Source organism: Aspergillus aculeatinus (assembly GCF_003184765.1).
Source record: "Aspergillus aculeatinus CBS 121060 unplaced genomic scaffold BO66scaffold_1, whole genome shotgun sequence".
In the NCBI taxonomy this organism is placed as follows: domain Eukaryota; kingdom Fungi; phylum Ascomycota; class Eurotiomycetes; order Eurotiales; family Aspergillaceae; genus Aspergillus; species Aspergillus aculeatinus.
This window is the reverse complement of record NW_020291470.1, coordinates 1,681,715-1,702,651: the sequence shown is the minus strand read 5'-3', so window position 1 is coordinate 1,702,651 and position 20,937 is coordinate 1,681,715. Positions and strand designations below refer to the sequence as shown.

The window sequence follows — 20,937 nt, the reverse complement described above, 5'->3', positions numbered from 1 at the left end:
TGCTTCGATTGAGGTCGATCTAGTGGTACGTGGCAGATTGGACTCTGGTGTGATGCCCTGTAATGCATTCTGCATTCAGCCCGAGGCTGGGTGTCCGCAGCTCTGGCGGCCAGGGAAAGTCATTTTGCAAAACCTGTGCCATCTAGACGTCTGTCTCTCAAATGGAGCTGCCATCAACCCCAGCTGTGGAACGGCCTTTGACAACTCCCCACCTCGACTCCCAGTGCTCAGCCTCTTGAGCAAAGTCCTTTGCTGTATCAGCGTGTGACTGAAGCAGACCCGGCAAATCGCCTTTTCTTCCACCCAGCATCTCAGTCCTTTCACCCTTTCTTTCACACGTCTCAGTTTACCCACCATCTCCGTCCTGAGCCAATTACCTTTTACTATTAGTCCTTTTTCTTCTAAAAACCTTACCTACCCGTCGATGCCTCCAGCAGTTGTGTCACTCGACTGTCTTAAGCACACTGCAAACTGCGAGAAAGCTTTGGAGACACCAAGAGCCCAAGCTACTTGGACTATCGGCGACAGCGATCCAGACCCATCTCTGCCTGGAGAAAAGTGGCCTACAGCAATCGAACCGCAGCAGGGACATTGCCTCCACTACCGAGATCGGTGCTCAAGTGACCGAGGGTGTGCGAGAGGCCCACTGGGTCAGGACCGCCTTCATACACGATGCTGCGACTGCAGCGCTATAGCCTTGCCACAGCTTATTCTTGTGACTATCAGCATAGTCGCACACTCCCTTGATGACGACAGTCGGAAATGCATCCCAAGCCCCCGCCGCTTCCATCTCAAACCCGATCACTTGATATCGCTCAACAAACCGATCGCGATCCTGCGCAGATTTCATTACGCCATCACCACACGCCACACGACCAAAGTGCACCACTGGGCGTGACGAATCAAGGTTAGCCAGACGAGACCTACTCACCACGCGACTCGCCTCACACCCCAGGTTGTCACACGATGTGTCTAGGGCATATTGGCAAACTGTCCCATCGGTGACGTTGCATGTTTCACATGCGCTTTTAGCACGACATTGATGTTGGTAATTGGATTCATACAGATGATCCCGATGGACACCTGGGTAGGCGAGACTTTCGCCCGTCGCTGAGCGAAGGAGCGTTTTTAGTGTGGTACGCGTTTCATCACTTATGCGATCATAATAGTAGCTGGTTTCACTTAGCATGCGCAAGAAGGAGCGCAGACGGTCCACCGGTCGCCCGAAATTATCTTCAGGGTCATCCTTCGGAACGAAGCCGTTGGCATAGTAGCGGCCGAAGTCGATCTGCTTCAGTCCGGTACTGATTATCACGTCGCCCAACACAATCTCCTTCTTTGCCCGAGAATTGAAGGGTGCACCACCGCACACTCCGACCACCAGGCAAAGGCCCACCTTTGGGAAGGTCGACTTGAGGCGCATTGTACTGTTGGCCGAATTGAGCTTTCCCATTCCGGGGAGGTGGACGATGACGACGGAAGTTTTCCCAATGCGGCCGGTTGTATATGCATTGGCATCCTTACGAGCTGCCTCAGGCAAGCTCTCATAAATCTCATCCATGACGCCTATGACTGCATTTGATTCCAGACCCAACGCGCAGATGATGGCCACGGTATAGGTATCTGGGTCCATCTGGGAAGATAGCTCGTCATCTGACTCAGGGCAAGGACTCCAGCTTCGGGATGGTCTGCCTTGATCTGCGGTGTATCGCCGTTTGACAGGGTGCGACTGAATTGAACCATTGGGATGCGAGCGTTTCCCACCGTTCAGAAGTCGCTTCTGGTGGGCTAGGCTTATGGCCCGTTGATCTTTGCTCTTGCTCAAGGACAAAAGAAGATTATCTATCTCTTCGATATCTGCGTTGAACTCTTCTGCTAACTGATCCTCGATAGGTGACACGACCTGGTCATATAACAATCGACAGAGATGTTCTGGGCTGGCTTTTTCGGAGTCCCAAACATCCCAATTCACACAGGCTCCAATTGCATTGCGGTATCTGGTACTCATATCCCATTCGGACTGCTCCCATAATCGCTGCGCGGTGAAAAGATCGGTATTGGGATCCTCTGTCCCGTCGAGAGGCATATCCGCTGTATCACGCAACTCGCTGATATGCTTACCGAACCATAACTCAAGCAGGATGATTCCGAGAGAGAGAACAAACGGACTCGAATGAGCCAGGTCCTGCCAATCATGCGTCTCTTCAGCTCTGTCCTCTTTCTGTGCCGGCCGAGCGGCAATTAATGGCCGAGGAACGACTTGGCCCTGGTCTGTTTGCATGAAGATGACACGCGTCGAGGTTAAAGTCGTCGGCAACCAACGAGTCTCATAGAGCTGCAAAGCGGAATGAGCAAGAATCACAGCGAGAATCCGGCGCAGCTTTAGCGGCAACGGTGGCGTCATCCGTAGGACTTCGTCAAGTGTCAACGCTTGATCGTATGTGGACGCCGAGGCTCGCTCACGGGGAGGTGGTCTCTTGACCATTTTGCCGCCCTCGATACCCAGGTTGAGAATTGACATATTGCTTGCTGGAAGAGCGAGACAAATTGACTCTATTGCGATGTCGCGCGACGGAGGTCTATTGGAAGCCGCAGTGAGTGTGAATCTGATGGCAACTTGCTCTTTAGGGCTCAGGTCCAAATCACGCTGGCAGGAAGACACAGAAGTGCTCATACTTGGATCCGGAAGAGTCACGTTGACAATACCCTCGAACCATTTGTAGGAGGAGGCGGAGGCCTTGGTAAAAAGCATTTTGAAATTGAGCTGGGCACGCGAAGGATCCGGATGGGAATGAGTCTGAAGATAAAGCATTGAGCCATGACAGGAGTTGCATTGGCACTGCCCCTTGGCTGAAACACATTCATACAGAAGTCTTGCAAAAGCTCGGGTCTTTTCGAAAGACGGTTGCTTCTTATGAAGTTTCGAGGGCGGCACTGGTGTCTCATTGCTACAAAGACGGTCCAATTCGCGAGCGCATTGGCTAAATTTGCTCACTGTGGCGTACTGATTCCCCTCGGTAGAACACAATTCAAAATCGGTACAGGAGATGGTGCCAGCCCGGATGCCTTCGAGTAAAGGATAGAACGAGTTGGCCTAGTCACGATTGCTCAGTAAAGACCTCATCGATATCCGAACTGCCCGACCATTACCTCGGTAGAAGCTCGGCCCTGTCGCAATATGCTCTCAAGAATCCCCAGCATCTCCGTTATTTGTTCCACGCAAGCATTCCTCACTTCTGTCGCTGATTCGGGAGAGAGAGATGCAGCGATGGTGGGTTGTCGTAGGCCCAGGAGAATGAGATCGGCCTCGAACAAAACGTAGGGAATGCGTTTGTCTGCATTGTCGCGGTATTGCGTGACCCGTTGGCTGGCGATGGAAGCAAAGTGGGGTAAAACAGCTTGGAATAGCGAGAATAGTTCACCAGGAGGTTGATCCACTTTCCCTAATGAGAACGCCATCCGGTCAGGTATAAGAATCAGAATAATCTTGCCATGAGTGACACGGTGGGATGGTGAGTGGTGAGTGTTGAGATAACTTAACGTCCAGTTGATCTCCGGCTCGATCTCGGCTCAGCCTCATTGACTAGTGCTGATGCCACGTGATAGCCCACGTTTTTCTTTCCCCTCCTTTCCCATCTTAGTCAATTCAAGCTCTTAGTTATCTGGAGGATTCCAAATCTGCAGCCCGGTCATGGAAGACCCTGAAGACCCCGAAAAGCGTCAGATTACGGTGCTGGCTCAAAACGCGGTCATCGCTTTGGAAAAGTGCCTCCAAGTCTCGGGATCTTTCTCCCACTTGGCTGAAGCTCAGCTCGCACGCTTTAACCTGTGGGCTACCAATATAGGTGTTTTCGCCAAGTATAAAGCATCCTTGGAGTATCGTCTGAGGGACAGCCCAGACGTTCAGAGAATCATCACCAACCTGCTCGAGATTTTGGCTCTATATGCCGGCCAGGGTGCGTAATCAAGCGATAACCTCGCCTACAATGTCCTGCTTCCCCGATTTGGGCAGCGCTGAAAGCTGATATGTGTACAGCTCTTCGCACCGAGTTGGAAGTATCTAGCCCCAACATTGATGAAGCAAGTCGCTCAGAGGTATCGAATCAGTGTGAGACCACAGCTCCGGGACGCGACATCAGTAACACAACGCCTTGCTATGCAGGCTTTCAGATCCAACCTCTGAAAAACTTGTCCATCGTGCCGGCATATCAAGCCGTGGAGGACACCATCACTCGTCTTCACCACCTTTCAACTGCGATACGTAATGCTGGAGTTAGAAATCCTTATTCTCGCATCACTCGTTTGATTATCCTTGACGAAGATGGCAATGATATCAACCAAGCCTTTGAATCCTTCATATCCCAGGTGCTGAAGCTCCGACACTCTCGCTTGTCGGAAGCCTTGCGATCTCGGCTTGCGGATGCTATTTGCTTTCGACGACGTCGGTTTCTGTACAACAAGCCGTCGCCAAAGAAGTATCAAGGTGGCTTCGTCGCCCCGGTTCTGCCAAATGGCCGGGGGGCCCACCATATACCGACCCCACCAGCCAGCCGGAAGCGACCCTCAATACCAGATGCTCCGCTTCCTTCGCCAGCACGAGCCCCTACGACTCGAACGGCGTCTACCTTCTATCCTCAACGGTTTCAGTACCCACGCTCATCCGAACCGTCTGTGGTGTCTACAGCAACACCGAGTTCTCACATTCCGCGAATGAACGAACACATTCCCAAGCCCCCATCAGTCGCTTCCGGACAGAAAGAGGCGCAATGCCCATACTGTCCTTTTGTCATCAACATCAAGTATCTGACTGGCACTCGATGGATGTAAGTGAACATGATTTACAAGCCTTCATACGCTGAACTTTGGTAGAAAGCACTTTCAGGATGACCTGGAGCCGTACATCTGTCTCTTCGAAGACTGTACGAGCCCTCGTGAGCTGTTCTCTTCCGCTGAGCAATGGCTGGCGCACATGAAAGCCCATCCAGCACCATCGACGGAATGGATCTGCTCAATGCGCCATGCATCGTCAGATCGGACAGTAACGAAGAGTGCCGAGGAGTTTGCAAATCATGTTAGAGACATGCATTCTGGACGGTTTACCGATATGCAACTCAAGAAGCTTCAGATCCGAGCCGCACGACCTGGTCCCATGTTTCCCAGTTGTCCATTTTGTGACTGGTTGGAGCATCCGGATCCCGAAAAGCCAAAAGTCTCTGGTGGACCTACACCTATCGAGGAACACGTTGCTGACCACCTGTTTGACTTGGCACTTTTGTCGCTTCCGCCGATACGGAATAACGAGAACAGCGACGAAGAAGTAAGGGACAGTCTGGCGAATATATCGATCGTTAGTGGCAGCCGCCACAGTGCGCTGTCGCAGAATTTATCAGGCCTTGAATTTAGCAGCTACCGGAGCCCCTCACCCGCCAATGAAGCTATGTATATTCCCAGTGTTGATGCTCTCAGCGATCAACCTGATTCGCCTCCTCCCCGGAATAGTTCTCCGTCTTTGATGTCCGCTCCCAAAATCCCCAAGGACTATTACGCCGTCTTCAATGACCATTTCCAAATCGAGCCCCTACGAAGAGAGAATTCGATGGAAGAATTGCCGGGGCAGGAGTCGGAAATGATCAAATGCATCTGCGGCCTCAGCCACGATGACGGTCAGACGATTTACTGCGAAAAATGCTATACATGGCAACACATCGTGTGCTACTACGGCGATAGTCAATTCCCCGACGAGCATATGTGCGGAGACTGCCAGCCCCGTCCTCTCAATGCCCAGCACGCACGAGCTCTGCAAGAAGCTCAACTCGAGGCGGCATCAACAGCAACCCGGCGTGAAGAAAAGGAGAATCGAAAGGCACGAAAGCGCCGCAGGGGAAAAGACCGGGATCTTGGTGAAACAGGCAGCGACTCTAGGGCTGCTTCAAGCCCTCTCCCCCGACGCAACGAGCCTGGCGCCGAAGCGGATCTATTTCCAAACGAGAGCGCACCGATCCGAAAGCGCAGACGTCAGGTCCCCTCAGCTCCTATTTTGATGTCTACAGACATCTTAGAGAAGGAGCCCCCAAGCAAGAAGCCTCCCCGTAGCGAGCATCAAGAGCTATGAAGCAAGAAGAAGGCTAAGCACAACCAGGCGCTAGAGTGGGGGCGGAAGCAGTTCTGGCAAACCGATTACCGCTTCAATGGCTCTCGGTTCATCGGGTGGTGATCAAACTCATAATATCGCGATTACAACCAGGGTTCTGGCCAAGCCCGTCTATGTTTTCAAAGTTGCGTGTTAATCACTGCTTTATGCGAGATTGGAGCGGGATCTGTGCTATAAACCCGGCCTAGCCAGGACCTCATCGATACCAGGGTGCCTGGATCCTACTGCTCAATGACGCCGGCGTCTCCATTGATCCAAAGTTAAATCTGGATGTGAGAAGGCAATGCTCTCGTCTGCATTTTGTTTGTGAAAGAAAAGTAGGAGAATTGATGGGGAAAGACGAGAAGAAGGAAACGCCGGATTGCGTCAACTCCTATTCTCATTCTTCTTCTCCCTTCTCTTTACTCCTTACGCTGCTTTTGTCTTTTAGCGACCTGCTCTTCTCACTCGCGCTTCTCCCTTTCATCTCTCTGCGCTCCCTATTTGGAGCACTTTGGCCAGGAACATGACCAGCTTGCACAATAACAGAGGATCACTTATCGCTCCCTGAATGCCTTCACATATGTCAAGCACGGGACAGTTTCTTTTGAAATGACTTTTTTCCGGCCACTCGTTGCAGAGGAGCCCCCCTTTCTTGGTCCACTTGTTCCTGTTTGTCAGTAACCTGTTAGCGAGGTCCAGACACGAACGTGCGACAGTGCAGAGTGAAACGAGTGATGGGGTGGGCCCCGCACAAGGAGAGAATCGACCCGCGGAATCAGCATACGTCTGAAGTGGTGGAGTGTTCCTGTGCTCAATGCTCCCTTCCACACAGGCCGTGACATTGGCCTTCTGCTGCACCCATCAAGATAAGCCGTATCATCAAGATGTAGAATTGTATTGGTTTGTACGCTGAGACACCGCTCCCTATAATTGTCTCTCGGGCTCCATCTGGGTCCGGTTCACGTTGGACCAGGGTACTGAAACTACCCTCAGAGAGGCCAAGCATCAGGAAATGGAAAGCATTTCTTGCCAGGGGATGCATGCCAGATTATATCTATTGCGGAAATCCCGGTCGGTAGTTTGTAGGCAGTCCACCGCCACCCAATATTTGGGTTCAGATATCCGGCGCGGAGTGACTGTCCATGCCTACCCTTTTAGCTCAATGTACAGGAAAGGCCCAATAATAATGACCAATTTGAAAGTGCTCAAAGAGGACCTTCCCTCAAGTTCGGCTCCCGCAGTTGCAGCTTGGTGGTGCAAACCAGGAGAAGCCGGATTCGTCCGTCCTTGGTGGGATGTGGACTTACACAGGAAATATCGACGTCTCGAGGACGGATGTGAGCAACGAGGAGGATCCAGCGAATGCCTGGCAGCTTCTTGTGGATCGGCCCGTCGAATAGCCACTCTTTCAACGGTTTCGAGCGGAGGTCGAGGTCCTGAGTGTCATCCTGTTCTAGGAACCATTTCTCGATGTCCTAGTGAGGTTCAGGCCGTTCCCAATCTGCTGCAGGCGACGAACGGCTTAGTACTGCCCTTCAGCCGTTCGTGAATCCTCTTCCATTTGTTCCCAACAGCTTGCTGGTTTCCATAGCAGAGATTCTGGATCGTAGTGATAGGACCTCATTCGGCTTGCTGACCAGACCCAAGGGTTTCGTGGGACCCTAGACAAATGATTTACTGCTCGTCGTGCTTGTCGATATGGCGGGATCGGCAACAAGGGCACTCAACTTCCCCGATCACGCGCTTAAGAGCCTACGTCGGCCTCATAGTGGAATAGATCTTTCTGCCAGGGACTTAGCGTCCGATCTTGCAACCGAAGGCTGCCGCGTCCGCGCACGAACGTCGGCACGCGCTGATGGGCTGCGACAGCTTTACAAACCGCGATAGCTTTAGTGTAAGGAATCCGACAATGTCGGTTTGCGTTCCAAGGCTGCCTCTTTTGTGGACAAGCTCGTAACCGCACTGAAAGTTTCGTCGGTATGTTCAAGGTCTGAGGATTGACTCAGATAAACCCTCGAGCATTTGTCAGAATAATGAGCCCTTCAACCGCCCCAACTCAACGCAGACTAGCGCTCCTAGTTGTCAAAGTGATCGCATCCCGGCTTTAAAAGGGGAAGCGTCTTATCACGGAGGCTCAAGATTCTTCACTGGCACAGCCATTTGACTGGGGCCAAAGCCACGGCAGCACCGTGCCGCAGTGAGTAGTCAATTCTGCCGGCGACAAATGCTCGATCGTATGATTCAACCCCTTTGAGTGTCTGCATCCGACTGATACAAATCTCCAGTCGCAGGCTGATCTCTTTCCATGCGAGGTGAGGCACGCCGACTGTACGCCTTGAGATAAGGTCCATTGTCGGATGCCCAATCGGCAGATTGCTGATTTGATTGATACGGCGACGATGTAGCGGAGCTTCGGCGAGTCCCAGGCGAGCCAGTAGGCGTTCTGCACGTCATTCATAAAGGGTATCTGGGACGTGTCCGTGCGCGTGTGGAGATAGTAGTAAGTAAAGCCGAGATCGGGCTGCGCGAGACGCTCGCGGAGCCGGGTCGCGAGGCTATCCTCGTGCGCGATCGAGCAGCCAAAGCGGTGCAGGCGCGGCGAGAAGCTCAGGAACGCCAGCTTGCGCAGCACGGCGATTCGATATGTTCCGGTGCCCGAGCCCGGGTTCGGCTCCTCCGGCCCGGGACCCGCCCCGAAGAGCTGCTCGATGAGGCCGCGGTAGTACCGGTCGTGCTCGTCGGCCAACTCGGGGGGGGGGGGAAGCTGAGGTCGATGGTGTCGGCCCTAGATACTGCCCTCATGTCAAGCTTCCTGTCCACCCATTGTTGAAAAGGCCGGATTGACGTACTCGTCCCGGAAGAAGTGGGACAGACGCTCCGCCTCGTCCGCCTCGCCCGCGGCCACGGCCCGCACCAAAGCGAGGATCACGTCGATCGAATCGTCAAATCGTCAACCAGTGACTGCGGCAAACGGGCAGGTCAGCCTTGCCAAACAACGGGAATGTGGGGAACTTACGGGGGTGCACCCAACGGCTATACGCTTGTGCATGCTGCAGCGCGAACAGCAGGTCTCCTCCGCCGCCGAAGCGACGAGGGAGCACGCTAACCCTGAACGCACACAGCGGTGACAGACACGCCCACCGTAACGCCCACCGTATTCTATCTCCGACTGTCCTACCGATCCTTTTTCTGTGCCATGGTGATAGAGGTGATTTGGCACCATCCCTCGGGTCTGGCTGGTGTGCTCGGCGATGGATCCGGCTCTGCAAAGCATTGAGCCATGACAGGAGTTGCATTGGCACTGCCCCTTGGCTGGAACACATTCATACAGAAGTCTTGCCAAAGCTCGGGTCTTTTCAAAAGACGGTTGCTCCTTATGACGTTTCGAGGGCGGCACTCGGTTCCGCCTCGTGTCAGGCGAATAAAAGAGCATAACGGTGCATCAAGGAGTTGTTGTCAGCTCGATTCTGTTCTTGGGTCTGTGTCGAGGGGGGCTGGGCCGTTTTCTTTCCACCGGCGATGACGCTGAAGCCCATGCAATACTTGGCAAACAAGTGGAGGATACAAAAGTCTCGCACGGTGCTTTGGACATGTGTGTTCAACATGTCAACCCCAGATTTCCTTTTGCATGTGGTATCCGAGCTAGACAGCCACGGGGAGCCTTTTGTGTAGCATGGTTGATGAAACCTTTGAAATATCAAGGAAACGAAAGATGCATATTGAGCTTGGAATATGGCTTAAGAACCTTGGAAATGGGGCCGACCCAATTCGCTGCTGTCTGCAGTGCTGTTGATTGCACAAGATGAGTGTTTGACGTCCTTAGGGACTGGAACCATTTTGGCTGATCCGCGATCGTCCACGTGTTTCTGCCACAAACACATCGTCTCAGGCCTCTGAGCTCCATTATGCTCTGTTGGGCGCCCATTCGGCTGGGGAAGCCACGCGCTTGCGATTCGCATTCGTAATCAATTCACAACCGACTTTCCAGAGCCGATATAAGTGCCCTTGACGTGCTGCATGTGGCCAGTCGTGACATGGTCCAGATAGACACTTTTGAGCTGATCCTTCTTTATGACGGCTTTTGCAGGGAGGGCTTCCATTCGAGTCAGGCTCCGACCACCGAATAACGTACGAACCACTGGGAAGATTGCCTGCTCAATCTTGTCAATCGCGCGGCGAAGGCTTTTTTCCCGATATTAGCCAAGATAGCCCAGATTGCCTTTGGGGCCTGGCGGTGGGCTGTCATGCGTGTCGCCTGCATACTGATACCTCCATCCCCCATGCACCGCAACACAGCCATGCTTCTCCATTTTCGTCGGGTGAAAGTACTTTTCGACAAGCCCGATCATACGAGAGTGATCTGGTCTTAGAGCAAACTTTCTTCCCCTAGCAGCTTTGGGTAGTACGAAGATAGTTCCCTGCGACCGACAAACAGTATAGAGACCGTGGGCATGGCCATTTCCTCTTCTAGGACGAAAACAAAATAGAGCCTCTTCAGTTGCTTTAACGTGCTGGGGATGTAAACCCTAAACCCTCAGAGTTAAAAATTCACTGGATCACGATGTCGGAAGTCTCGTTCGCGAGGACCGCCTGGCACTCTGCCTTACGCGCCGCCTTGTGCGCCGCCTTACACGCCTGCCCGCGCCTTTTGCAATAGTTCTTCGTGCGGATACTGGGTTTCTTCTGTATACAAGTAGAAGATACCAGAGGGTCCAGACTTCCGGCCTTTTCGGCGAGAACGTCGGCATTAGACAAGGATGTAGGGCAGTCGGATCACAGGCAGGTAATTGTGACCGGGGCCGAGGCAGTTGTCGCACCTCTTCGAGAAACGCAGAGATGTAAATCGCGAACGCCTGGATGCAGAATGGATCTGCCATGTATTGCGGTCCTTATTGCAGCGCTGTTGTGCCCTAAGTTGAGTCACGAGGATTCCCTCACGGAGCTGAGCACGTAACCGCAAACTGAGAGAAGCGTCGTGCAGCCTCTACATGTGCCTCCGACTCAGCTAGGTCGAAGCCATGGAACAACCGCCGAACTTCCTCGAGAACGGCTGGGGAACGCTACCCCGGTGTTTGGGCGCAAAAGGCATGAATTACATGAAGTAATGAAGGCATGACAGATCCAGCGTTGATTGTATACAGATACGCAGAGCTTCGGACTCAGTGCGCTGTTGAGGCAAATGGTAGATGTGGGTGGTTGAAGTGGAGGATGAAGGGATCGGGAAAGAAATCGGACGGGAGCAGAAAAAGAAAAAAGACGCAAGACGCCAACCAAAACAACCTCGGATACTTTCGTCCTTCTATCTCGGCTGCTGCTGCTGTCACGGCAGCAGTAGCAGCAGATCTAAGATTCAACCGCTGCCATTGGAGAGAGAGATGACACAGATCTTCTAGGAAGGCCGCAACTGCCATCAACCAGAAAAGACGCACTGCATGCTTGCGTGTTCGAGCATAAGGCCGTTTTCGCCCGGGGGTCTGTGGGGGGTCTGTCTCATACAGTAGAGCCGCCGGCTGTTGTGTCTGACGATTGACCGTACATCGAGCGACTTTTAACATAGCTACATCCAGGTTGTCTTGATTCCCGGGTACCAAGAGCGCTCTCTGGTGGTGAGGTTGGAGCTTTGCCTGAGCTTTTCAGAAAGAGCCCGAGGAGAATCGCTAGTACCCAATATTCCAAGGGTGCTTGACCATTGCTTTGTGGTTTGATTCAGTCTATGGCGCAGTTTTAAGCTGGTATATCAAGCCAGTCAGACTACAGCGCGACTAGAGCCCACACTGCTACATGGGGTAGCAGCAGTCAAGAAGAAGCAAGCCCATCGAAACGACGTACGCTGGAGGTTACCTGGGTGTATCTGAGACGGATAATCACAGAGAGCCTTTCGGCAGTAGACTGCGTCTTGTGACTGCTCTTAGGGATCGCACGCAAGACACACCCGCGGCTTGACAGTGATAGCAGCAACCCATCGTCTGTAGGGAATTTTGGTACTGGCACGGGACCCCAACCCGGATCTCTGTCGCTGTAACAACTCCGCCTCCCAACAATGCAGTGTTTTCTCCTGAGCATCCGCTGCTAAACGCCAGTGGGGGCGTTGATCGGTGCTGTACTGTGGATTGATATATGCATCAAACGCATTTGGAAAAGTTGGGAACTGCTGAGGACGAGCAAGAATCGCAGTCTGTGTTGGTCTGACGTCGAAGATGTTCGGACAACATTTGGTTTTGCCGTTCCAACATACGCAGACGCTTTCGGTCTTCCTCCCTGGGCGATCTGAAACGCTCGCGTTTCTTTCTCTTGGGAGTTTTCCTTTCCCGCTCAGGTGTGGCAATGGCGCATTCGAGGTCAAATATAGCAAGGGAAGCTTTAAACACGCCCGGCAAACAGCACAATTGGTAAACCGAGAGAAATCCTTCGCAGCAGCTAGCAAGCAAAGGCCAAGACCAGTTGATCCTGGATGTCGTCCAGAGCGAATCTCCGAAAGCGACCGAGCCCATGCACATATCAACCGAGCAAACGCGCTAGAAGCTTTCATCGCTATCCTGTACAAGGCGTAAGACCCGAGATGGGGATGCGACAGCCTACTAGAAAGGTTCTAGAGTTGAACATTGCCATCGCTCGAACAGCCAGCGGAATCAATGAAAGCCGCGTGGACCTGCGCACTTCGATCTCCCAGAATGTTTCGCTGCGCCAGTTGATGTCTGCACACAAAATGTGGACATTGACGCAGGAATCGCGTTTAGGACAACTCAGTCTGCAATCCAATATATTCCACTGGTTCATATTGCTTCTCCACCATGATGAAGTATTGCCCCCGCACACAAACCGAGACATATGCTCCTGGGTCCGAATTCCATCGCTCAAAAGTTCGAGATCTCATTTCATGGTTCTGAAGAAAAAGTCAAGACGGCCGTCTTGAGTTCCCCAGCTAGCCACGAATTCTGGCGATGTAAACATACGATCTGGAGAAACATCGAGGTTCTCGACTGACCCCGACATGATCGAACCGAATCACCAACTCGTCGGGCGACGGCACGAGGAATTCGCTGAACCAGGTGCACGACCGAATCAGTGGAATCCCCTAAGTCCTTTTCACATATTCACAACAACACTACACGTCTCAACATATCGCGGTGAAAAGGGTCGTTGTGAGCGTGTGTAGTGGTCATTGCTGTTGTCGTTCAATGTAGAATCTGAGTTTGAGTCCATTTGATTGTCTTCAAGTCAGACGAGACCTACTCACCACACAACTCGCCTTACACCCCAGGTTGTCACTCAATGTGTCTAGGGCATATTAGCAAACGGTCCCGTCGGTGACGCTGCATGTTTTACATGTACTTTTAGCACGACATTGATATTGGTAACTGGATTCATACAGATGATTCCGATGGGCACCTGGGTAGGCGAGACTCTCTGCTTCGTCATCAACTAGCACAGAGTCTTCCATAGACCCAATACCGGGTGGACGCGGGGTTTGAAGTCCAGCCCGTCACTATCTGCGGGGCATGCGTGCTGATGTCAACTACCGTGTTCGGAAAATCCGAGATATCGGACTCTTCGCTATCACAGGTCCGATGTGTAGTGTTTTCGAAGTGGTCCCAGCCTCTTTCTCGGTCATACATCTCTGGGAGTTGAGCAACCACATTTTGTGGTGACGATTTGAACAAAGATCAGCGTCTTTGTCAGCCACAGCACTGGCACCCAGACGTCTTGGGCTTGTGGATGTCATCCAAGATGACCAACTAATTCAAGCGTCCCCGCTCGTAGTCCCACTGGCAGAGCGGTAAAGGCCGCGCCAGCCGAAGCCCAACGTCTTCGAGCCCAGAAAACCTGTCGGAGTCAGCTCATCGTGCATGGGATTCTTGAACCCTTCAATCTCTTCCCGATTACTTACCCACATTGCTCGGAACAGGACACCGGAGCCAGGGATGCATGCGCGAACGTATGGTTGAGCTATCCCCAGCCCGCAGAATGCACAGGCATACATGCGGTTGAAAAATGATTCTGGCTGGACATGACCATGTATGCCCACTTGCCTGTATTTGTGTAGTCAAGATAGGTCGATAAGAGATGAAAGCAAATCAAGAGTTCTTTGCAGATGTCTGTACGATAGCGACATCGCCTCTGCTCAAGGAAGATGGTCTTATCCATGATAAATGAATTAGGTCCCTACTTGAACAGACCACATCTTGTACGATGTCTCACCAATATGTAGTTCGATGAATCAAGCTGGATGAAAAACATATTGATAGTGGAGATATAGGAAGTGGATGGAGAGACAGATGAAGGACCCGAAGAGTGGAGGACTAGTGGGATGGTTGGTTGAAGGAGAGAAGTTGAGAGAAGAGAGTTGCGAGAAGAAGAAGATCAACGGAGATATTTATGTTACCCTGGGTCGACAGCAGGGGTGAATCCAAGGCATCTGGTTAATGATAACTGTGGGTGAAAGAGGTGTCCTCAAATCAACCCCAGGCCTGACATTGTTGTATAGTGAGTGGTGTGAATGATAAATAGGTAGGGCCAGCCCGCCAGCGGCTTTCACAAGCGGTGTTTGGCAGCATCCTGGTTAAGTCTTTGTCTTTGTCGCAAGTGAATAGTCTATACGTACTTTCTGTGAATCTATACTTAACTATTTGCAAATGCACCCCCCATCAAACCCAACAGCAGCAGAGCGAAACGCAGATACCCAGTGCCATGACGTCACAACCGAACCCCACCAACAGCCAAACCACCTTCACTCAGCACTATAAAGCTAAGCTTCCACCTCCAGCACAACACATCCATCAATCCCCACTCTACAGTGACATGTCTTCCAGAAATTCCAACCCGGCATACCGAGCCAAACGGACATCATACACAATCTCGAATCAATACAGGCAGCAGACGATACCTCGGTTGGCACCCCCTTCCAGGCCCTCGGTTTGCCGAAGCGATAGCCGAAGAAATGGGGGCCAGCCCCTCAGCGGGTCACTCGCAGCCAATGCGACTGCAGTCTTGACCCGCCGCCGCCCCCTCTTCCCCTCTTAGTGACTGACCCAATGATTCAATGCTTCCAGTCAGCCAGTTTCTGCACGCGTGGTCTGACCTTAAATCACAATGATTCCGACAACCAGCTAGATAACCAGAGAATTCCTCAGGATGGGGGGTTGAACCACTTACAAGAAGAAATTTTCTTTTCTGATAGCACCATCCGATCTGCAATTCTCGTAATGATAGACCACACGTAAAACCCTCCAACTCATATAAAGTCGGAAATCTTTCCCTGGCCGGGAAAGCCCTCGCCTTTCTCGGTTCGATTTTTGGTTTTGCCCGTTGCCAACAAGAACAAGCATCTCCGGCTTCAAGCCAAGCAAGCAATGCGCCAGGTGCCGCGGCCGCAACCCTACCGTCGGACTCAGCAATAACTAAAACCACTGGCGCTCACCTAGTAAAATCAACCTGAACAATGGCCGCATCAACTGGGAAGGCGTCCTCCCGACCAGCTCGGATCCCCTACTGGCGCGTCCTGGTCGATCACGGCGCCGTCACCGACGACATTATCAACCACCCCTACTGCGGCCAGGGCACCGCGGAGGACCCGTTCATCGTGGAATGGATCCCCGACGATCCGCGCAACCCGATGCTCTTCCCGCAGCACCGCAAGTGGACCTTCACCATCATCGCCGCCTTCGCCACGTTTGGCGTGTCGATGGCCTCGTCCGCCTACGCGGGGAGCATCGACCAGGTGATCGAGTCCTTCGGCATCGGCACCGAGGTCGCCACCCTGGGCGTGTCGCTGTTCGTGCTGGGATTCGCCGTCGGCCCGCTGGTGTGGGCGCCCCTCAGCGAACTGATCGGCCGGCAGCTGGTCTTCGCCATCTCGTACCTGGGGCTCGCGGTCTTCTGCGCCGGGGCGACCGGATCCCGCAACTCGTGGACCTTGATCATCCTCCGGTTCTTCGCGGGCTCGTTCGGATCGTCCCCGCTCACGAATGCCGGCGGCGTCATCGCGGATGTCTTCCCCGCTGAGGAGCGTGGGCTGGCGATGAGTTTGTTCGCAGGCGCACCTTTCTTGGGTAAGGTTTCCTCCCGAGGTATCGACATTGCCGACAGCAGGCTGACTAGAATCAAATAGGACCGACCATCGGACCTATCATCGGAGGCTTCCTCGGCGAAAGTGCAGGCTGGAAGTGGGTGCAGGGCCTGCTGGCGGCCTTCTCCGGCCTCATCTGGATCATCCAGTGCCTCGTGATCCCCGAGACCTACGCCCCATTGCTGCTCCGCGCGCGGGCCGATCGGCTGTGCAAGCTGACCGGCAAGGTGTTCATCAGCAAGCTGGACCGGGAGCGTGGCCGCGTTTCCGTGGCGAACGCCTTTGGAGCGGCGCTCCTGCGGCCCTGGGTGCTGCTCTTCGCCGAACCGATTGTGCTGCTCCTGTCCTTGTACATGGCGATCATCTATGGCACCCTGTACATGCTGTTCGACGCGTTCCCCATCGTGTTCCAGGAGATGCGCGGCTGGAGCGAAGGCATCGGGTCCCTGCCGTTCCTCGGGGTGATGGTCGGGATGATGACGGCGGTGGGCTACAACATGTACGACAACAAACGTTACAAGCGCATCCACGAGCAGTACAACGGCTTCGCGCCGCCGGAGGCGCGGCTGCCCCCGACAATGATCGGAGCCATCACCATCCCCGTCGGATTGTTCTGGTTCGCGTGGACCAACGGACCCTCCGTGCATTGGATCGTGTGCATCATCGCCGCCGCGCCCTTCGGCTTCGGGATGGTGCTCGTCTTCCTGAACATCATGTCGTATCTGATCGACTCGTACACCATTTACGCGGCGTCCGTGCTGGCCGCGAACTCGATCATCCGCAGCTGCTTCGGTGCGGGCTTCCCCTTGTTCACGACCTACATGTACAACAACCTGGGCATCCACTGGGCCTCCTGTATCCCGGCATTCTTGTCCCTGGCGTGTCTGCCGTTCCCCTTCATCTTCTACAAGTACGGAGCAAGTGTCCGGCGGAAGTGCAAGTATTCGGCCGAGTCGGATGCGTTCATGCGCAAACTGGCCGACAAGACTCTGCACCACCCAGAGAAGGAGGTGGAAGCGGAGGATGAAGAGGCGGAAGCTGTGGCGGATGGGGTGGACGTGACGGCTATCGACCACGAGTTGGACCTGGAGCGAGGCGGCTCGCTCTCCACGGAGGAAGACTCGCAGCGCCAGTACGAGGCCAATCCGTACGACATCGACCGGGTGAATACCCGCAACTCCGCCATCACTCAGCGCTCGCGGTCGCGCTCCGTTCAGTCCAAGCGGACGAAGTGGCTGGGGTTCTAGTCAATCATCATCATCATCATCATACCAACTCTAATAGCGGCGCAAGCCACCCTGTGATACCATACCATACTCTAGCATAGCATAGCCTCGCTTCAGCATAGCATCAAAATATAATCAGATTTGTGCTTTATTACTTCCAGGAAGGAAAGAAACCAAGAAATGGCCCCCGCCAAAAAGCTCACGCTCACGGCTCGGGTAGCCTTTCGGGCGTATCCGACCGAGGAGAATCCCGAATCAAACTGCCAAAGCTGGGGGACCAGGCTACGCGGGGTGTCAACAAGGGTAGGTCCCATAGCTCCGCCACATACTTCAAGATGGAGGTGTGGGTGAAATCATTCGGTTGGTCTGTCGGTCCGTGTTGTACGGCTCCCTTGTCCACCCACGGCGAGATCAGCAAGGTAGGGACGCGTACACCGAGCCGATCGAATCGGAAAGTCGTCCGCGTGCCGTCCCGTGCAGCTTCGGTGTATGGAAGGTCGTCCCCTGCAGGCACATTCTCCGGAGGGGGCACGTGGTCCGCGAATCCGCCATGCTCGTCGAAAGTAAGGATGAAGAGGGTCTCGTTCCACTGCGGGGATGCTCGCAGTGCCTCATAGAGACTCTTCAAAAACCCTTCTCCCAGGTGAATTGGTGATGGTGGGTGGAAGGAGGTGAACGAGCAGCATTCCGGGTTGATCCAGGTGAACTGCGGCAGGTTGCCTGCCTTGGCATCCTTGTAGAACTGATCGATCGGTTTGACATTCGACACCCCATGGCCCGAGATCTTCGTCCAGCTATAGAAGAGGGCATCCGGCAGGAACCCCGTGGTGTTCGAGTAGTTGATCCAGCTGATGTTGGCCGCCGTCAGCTGCTCGAAGATGGAGATCTGGGGCAGGGAGGAGGTGTCGAAGTCGGGATCGTTAGACCCATGGCCGTGCGACGTGCCTGATGTGAGATACGCACGATTGGGATTCGTCGGACCGGGGACGGAAGCAAACCAGCGATCGAACAGAACGAAATTCTCCGCCAGAGCATTGAGGACGGGGACGCGGTCGGGGGGGTAGTAGTTGATGACTTCGGCTGCACGGCCGAGGTTCCCGTCAAGCCCATAGGCGCGGACCTGTTCTGTCACAAAACCCTGCATGGTGGGACGGTCAGTGCCTGGTTTCGGATCATAGGTGCCATAGATCTGCAGATTGCCTCCGGCGATGCTGTGATCGGGGTCATCGGGGGCAATGTCCTGCGCGGTTGGCTTGGCACAGACTTGAGGAGACACTGGGTCAGAGATATTGGCCGGGTTGCAGTATTGTGTACGAATCAGCCCGTCAATGTCCGCGTTATAGGTCAGTCCCCCGGCAAAAGTGTCAAAAGAAAGGTTCTCCTGTACCACCACCACAACATTCTTGATTGGATTGTGTACTCCGGGAGGCTTTGTGTCACCGACAGGACCCTGTGGATGGCCGGAGATAATGCGGCCAAGGAAGAAGAAGAGTAGCAAGGAGAGGATCGTCATCACAAGCAGTAGAAGAGTGAAGAGAGCTCTCCGGACAAGAGACCGCCATCGTGATGGCTGTTTGTGGATCTGGTAGTCCTCGGGATCTATGCTATCATCCTCTTGGGGGAGGAGTCTCCGTTTCTCTGGACGGAGCATTTTGTCCGGTTCGGGAGATGAAGATTTCGACGACGACATTGTCAAAGAGGTGGTACCTGAAGAAACAGTGTAACTCGGGATGATGAAGCAGCAATGGGGGAGAAGAGACAACGTCAACTTGGAAGTTATTCGAATGTACAAGACAACCTCAGGCGGGGGCGGGGCATTTGACTGAGTCAGCAGACAAGAGCCATCCGGTGATTTGCTGCAGATCCAAGGGATCAGCCATTCACAGAGCTTCGCTCTCACCGTGGATGCAAAGATAAACAGCCATTGGGCAGGGAAAGCCGGGAAAGGCGGCCAGGCCCGGTCACATGTGAGTGAATGCATTCAAACATTCATCTATCAACAATCAAGTTTGCACACCATAAATCACAGGCACAAGCTACAGCATCCCCTTCAAAGTTCCCGGCAGCCAAGCCGACCGGCAACTACTGCACTTCTACTGCTGTCAAGCGGCCGAGAGTCTCTCGAGCTTCTCCGACCCGACGCTGTGAACGCGCCTCAAAGTCGTGGAGAGGCTGAAGAGCACAGCCCAAAGCAGTAGTAAAGAAAATTCGGAGGTGTGTACTCTCAGCGATCGACCCTCCCGATGTGCGGTTGGAGGATGTCGGAAGGGGGATTCTTGGTGCCAACGACATTCAGGGTGTAGATGATATCCTCGATTTGATGACCTAGGACAGGTCATTGTCCGGTATAGATCCATAGCCCCGACCGCTAGATGTAGTGTGTCCTTTGTCACTGACTGGAAAAGTCAAGATCGAAGGGCCGGACAGTTTAGATAGTGCGAAACACACTCCGGCCCTTATCTCAGATCCTGGAACATAGAGAGCTCGGGTGGTTGCCAAACCTTTCTCTCAAAACTGGTCAAACAGGTACAGCGAGCGCAAAGACAAAACTTACTGCAAGCCAAGACCACTTTCATCTTGATCCGATTATTCATCGGGGGAGCAATTCCCCGGCGGCAGTCATCGCTTATGCTCGGCCGCTGCTGGAGGGGATCGGATCACATCAACAGAATGATCGATGGTGATCTTGCTGTCAAGCATCCGAGAAGCACGTAACCCGCTAATTACAGTATATTGCAGCCTATCGCATCAGAATCCTGGCGCCAAATGATTGCTGGTGCGGATCTCCGAGATTGTTGCTGCCTTGGCCGAGTTTGCCGAGAGACCCGGAACTGACGGAGGGGTTTGTCCAGGATCAATCCAATGGTTGATAACAATCCAGAAAAGTGGCGTCATTGTGGCACAATTTGAGGAGATCTTTCGCCGCGACACTCACCTGGCACTGAATGTGGCTCTTATTCTCAAATAGCAAATGGGCGAATGGGGTTGTTTCGACTCGTACCAGAGTGGTATAGTCCGGGTAAAGATAAAGTGGTCGTCCCGCAAATTACCACTTTAGTAGTGAGTAATAAATAGGATAACAACGGTATGATAACGACGCTAGCCCCTTTTGCATCGGGCAATGATCGGACCTCCCCCCGTTTGGGATCTTTCCCAGACACTCACTCAGCTAAGGAGTTGGCTATCCTGTAACTTATGCCATTCCACTTTGCTGACCATTCTGGCGTTTCCTGAACATAGTAGAAATATTCTCAACGACTCAGGGAGCATCCGTCCTGAGCTAGTGAATTTATTAGTGGATCTCGGTTGGGACTACCTAGGTACGGAGTACGTAGTTAGTCTCCGCTCAATGACCCTTGCCCCCGACATTTCTTAGACTAGGGAGCTTTTGCTGGTTTCTCCGCACTGTGATAACTACGATAACCCAGGGATTAGGATCCAACACTGAGTGCTCCATATATTGAGAATGTGAGTCGGTGGATCGGTATGCTCGAGCGCCGACTGCGTACGCA

The 20,937-nt window shown here is 53.3% G+C and overlaps 5 protein-coding genes across 5 annotated transcripts; 2 read left to right on the top strand and 3 right to left on the bottom strand.

The window, feature by feature from the left end:
* Nucleotides 1-616: 616 nt before the first annotated feature.
* BO66DRAFT_311449 (5'-methylthioadenosine/S-adenosylhomocysteine nucleosidase family protein) lies at nucleotides 617-1,633 on the bottom strand (the record flags this gene model as incomplete). The annotated part of the gene is made up of 1 exon (XM_025643326.1): nucleotides 617-1,633. One exon carries the CDS (start codon nucleotides 1,631-1,633, stop codon nucleotides 617-619), a length of 1,017 nt encoding a protein of 338 aa, XP_025509526.1.
* A 2,058-nt stretch (nucleotides 1,634-3,691) lies between these two features.
* BO66DRAFT_433767 (uncharacterized protein) lies at nucleotides 3,692-6,112 on the top strand (the record flags this gene model as incomplete). The annotated part of the gene is made up of 3 exons (XM_025650716.1): nucleotides 3,692-3,956; nucleotides 4,037-4,823; nucleotides 4,870-6,112. The coding sequence occupies 3 exons, from the start codon at nucleotides 3,692-3,694 to the stop codon at nucleotides 6,110-6,112; spliced, it is 2,295 nt and encodes a 764-aa protein (XP_025509525.1).
* A 5,753-nt stretch (nucleotides 6,113-11,865) lies between these two features.
* BO66DRAFT_14268 (uncharacterized protein) lies at nucleotides 11,866-12,893 on the bottom strand. Its single transcript, XM_025642077.1, has one exon. The coding sequence runs from the start codon at nucleotides 12,660-12,662 to the stop codon at nucleotides 12,042-12,044; it is 621 nt and encodes a 206-aa protein (XP_025509524.1). The 5' UTR covers nucleotides 12,663-12,893; the 3' UTR covers nucleotides 11,866-12,041.
* Nucleotides 12,894-15,363: 2,470 nt separating this feature from the next.
* BO66DRAFT_14272 (MFS transporter) lies at nucleotides 15,364-17,538 on the top strand. Its single transcript, XM_025642078.1, has 2 exons — nucleotides 15,364-16,182; nucleotides 16,242-17,538. The coding sequence occupies exons 1-2, from the start codon at nucleotides 15,573-15,575 to the stop codon at nucleotides 17,444-17,446; spliced, it is 1,815 nt and encodes a 604-aa protein (XP_025509523.1). The 5' UTR covers nucleotides 15,364-15,572; the 3' UTR covers nucleotides 17,447-17,538.
* A 92-nt stretch (nucleotides 17,539-17,630) lies between these two features.
* Nucleotides 17,631-18,938, bottom strand: BO66DRAFT_311246 (putative phosphatidylglycerol specific phospholipase; the record flags this gene model as incomplete). Its single annotated transcript, XM_025643319.1, has 1 exon — nucleotides 17,631-18,938. One exon carries the CDS (start codon nucleotides 18,936-18,938, stop codon nucleotides 17,631-17,633), a length of 1,308 nt encoding a protein of 435 aa, XP_025509522.1.
* Between the last annotated feature and the right edge of the window lie 1,999 nt (nucleotides 18,939-20,937).

Excerpts from the sequence above, each read along its gene's own strand:
- BO66DRAFT_14268 (XM_025642077.1), bottom strand. The coding sequence starts at position 12,662 with ATGAAAGCTTCTAGCGCGTTTGCTCGGTTGATATGTGCATGGGCTCGG.
- BO66DRAFT_14272 (XM_025642078.1), top strand. The coding sequence starts at position 15,573 with ATGGCCGCATCAACTGGGAAGGCGTCCTCCCGACCAGCTCGGATCCCC. Across the intron at positions 16,183-16,241 it reads CGCAGGCGCACCTTTCTTGG|GACCGACCATCGGACCTATC; the intron begins GTAAGGTTTCCT and ends AGAATCAAATAG.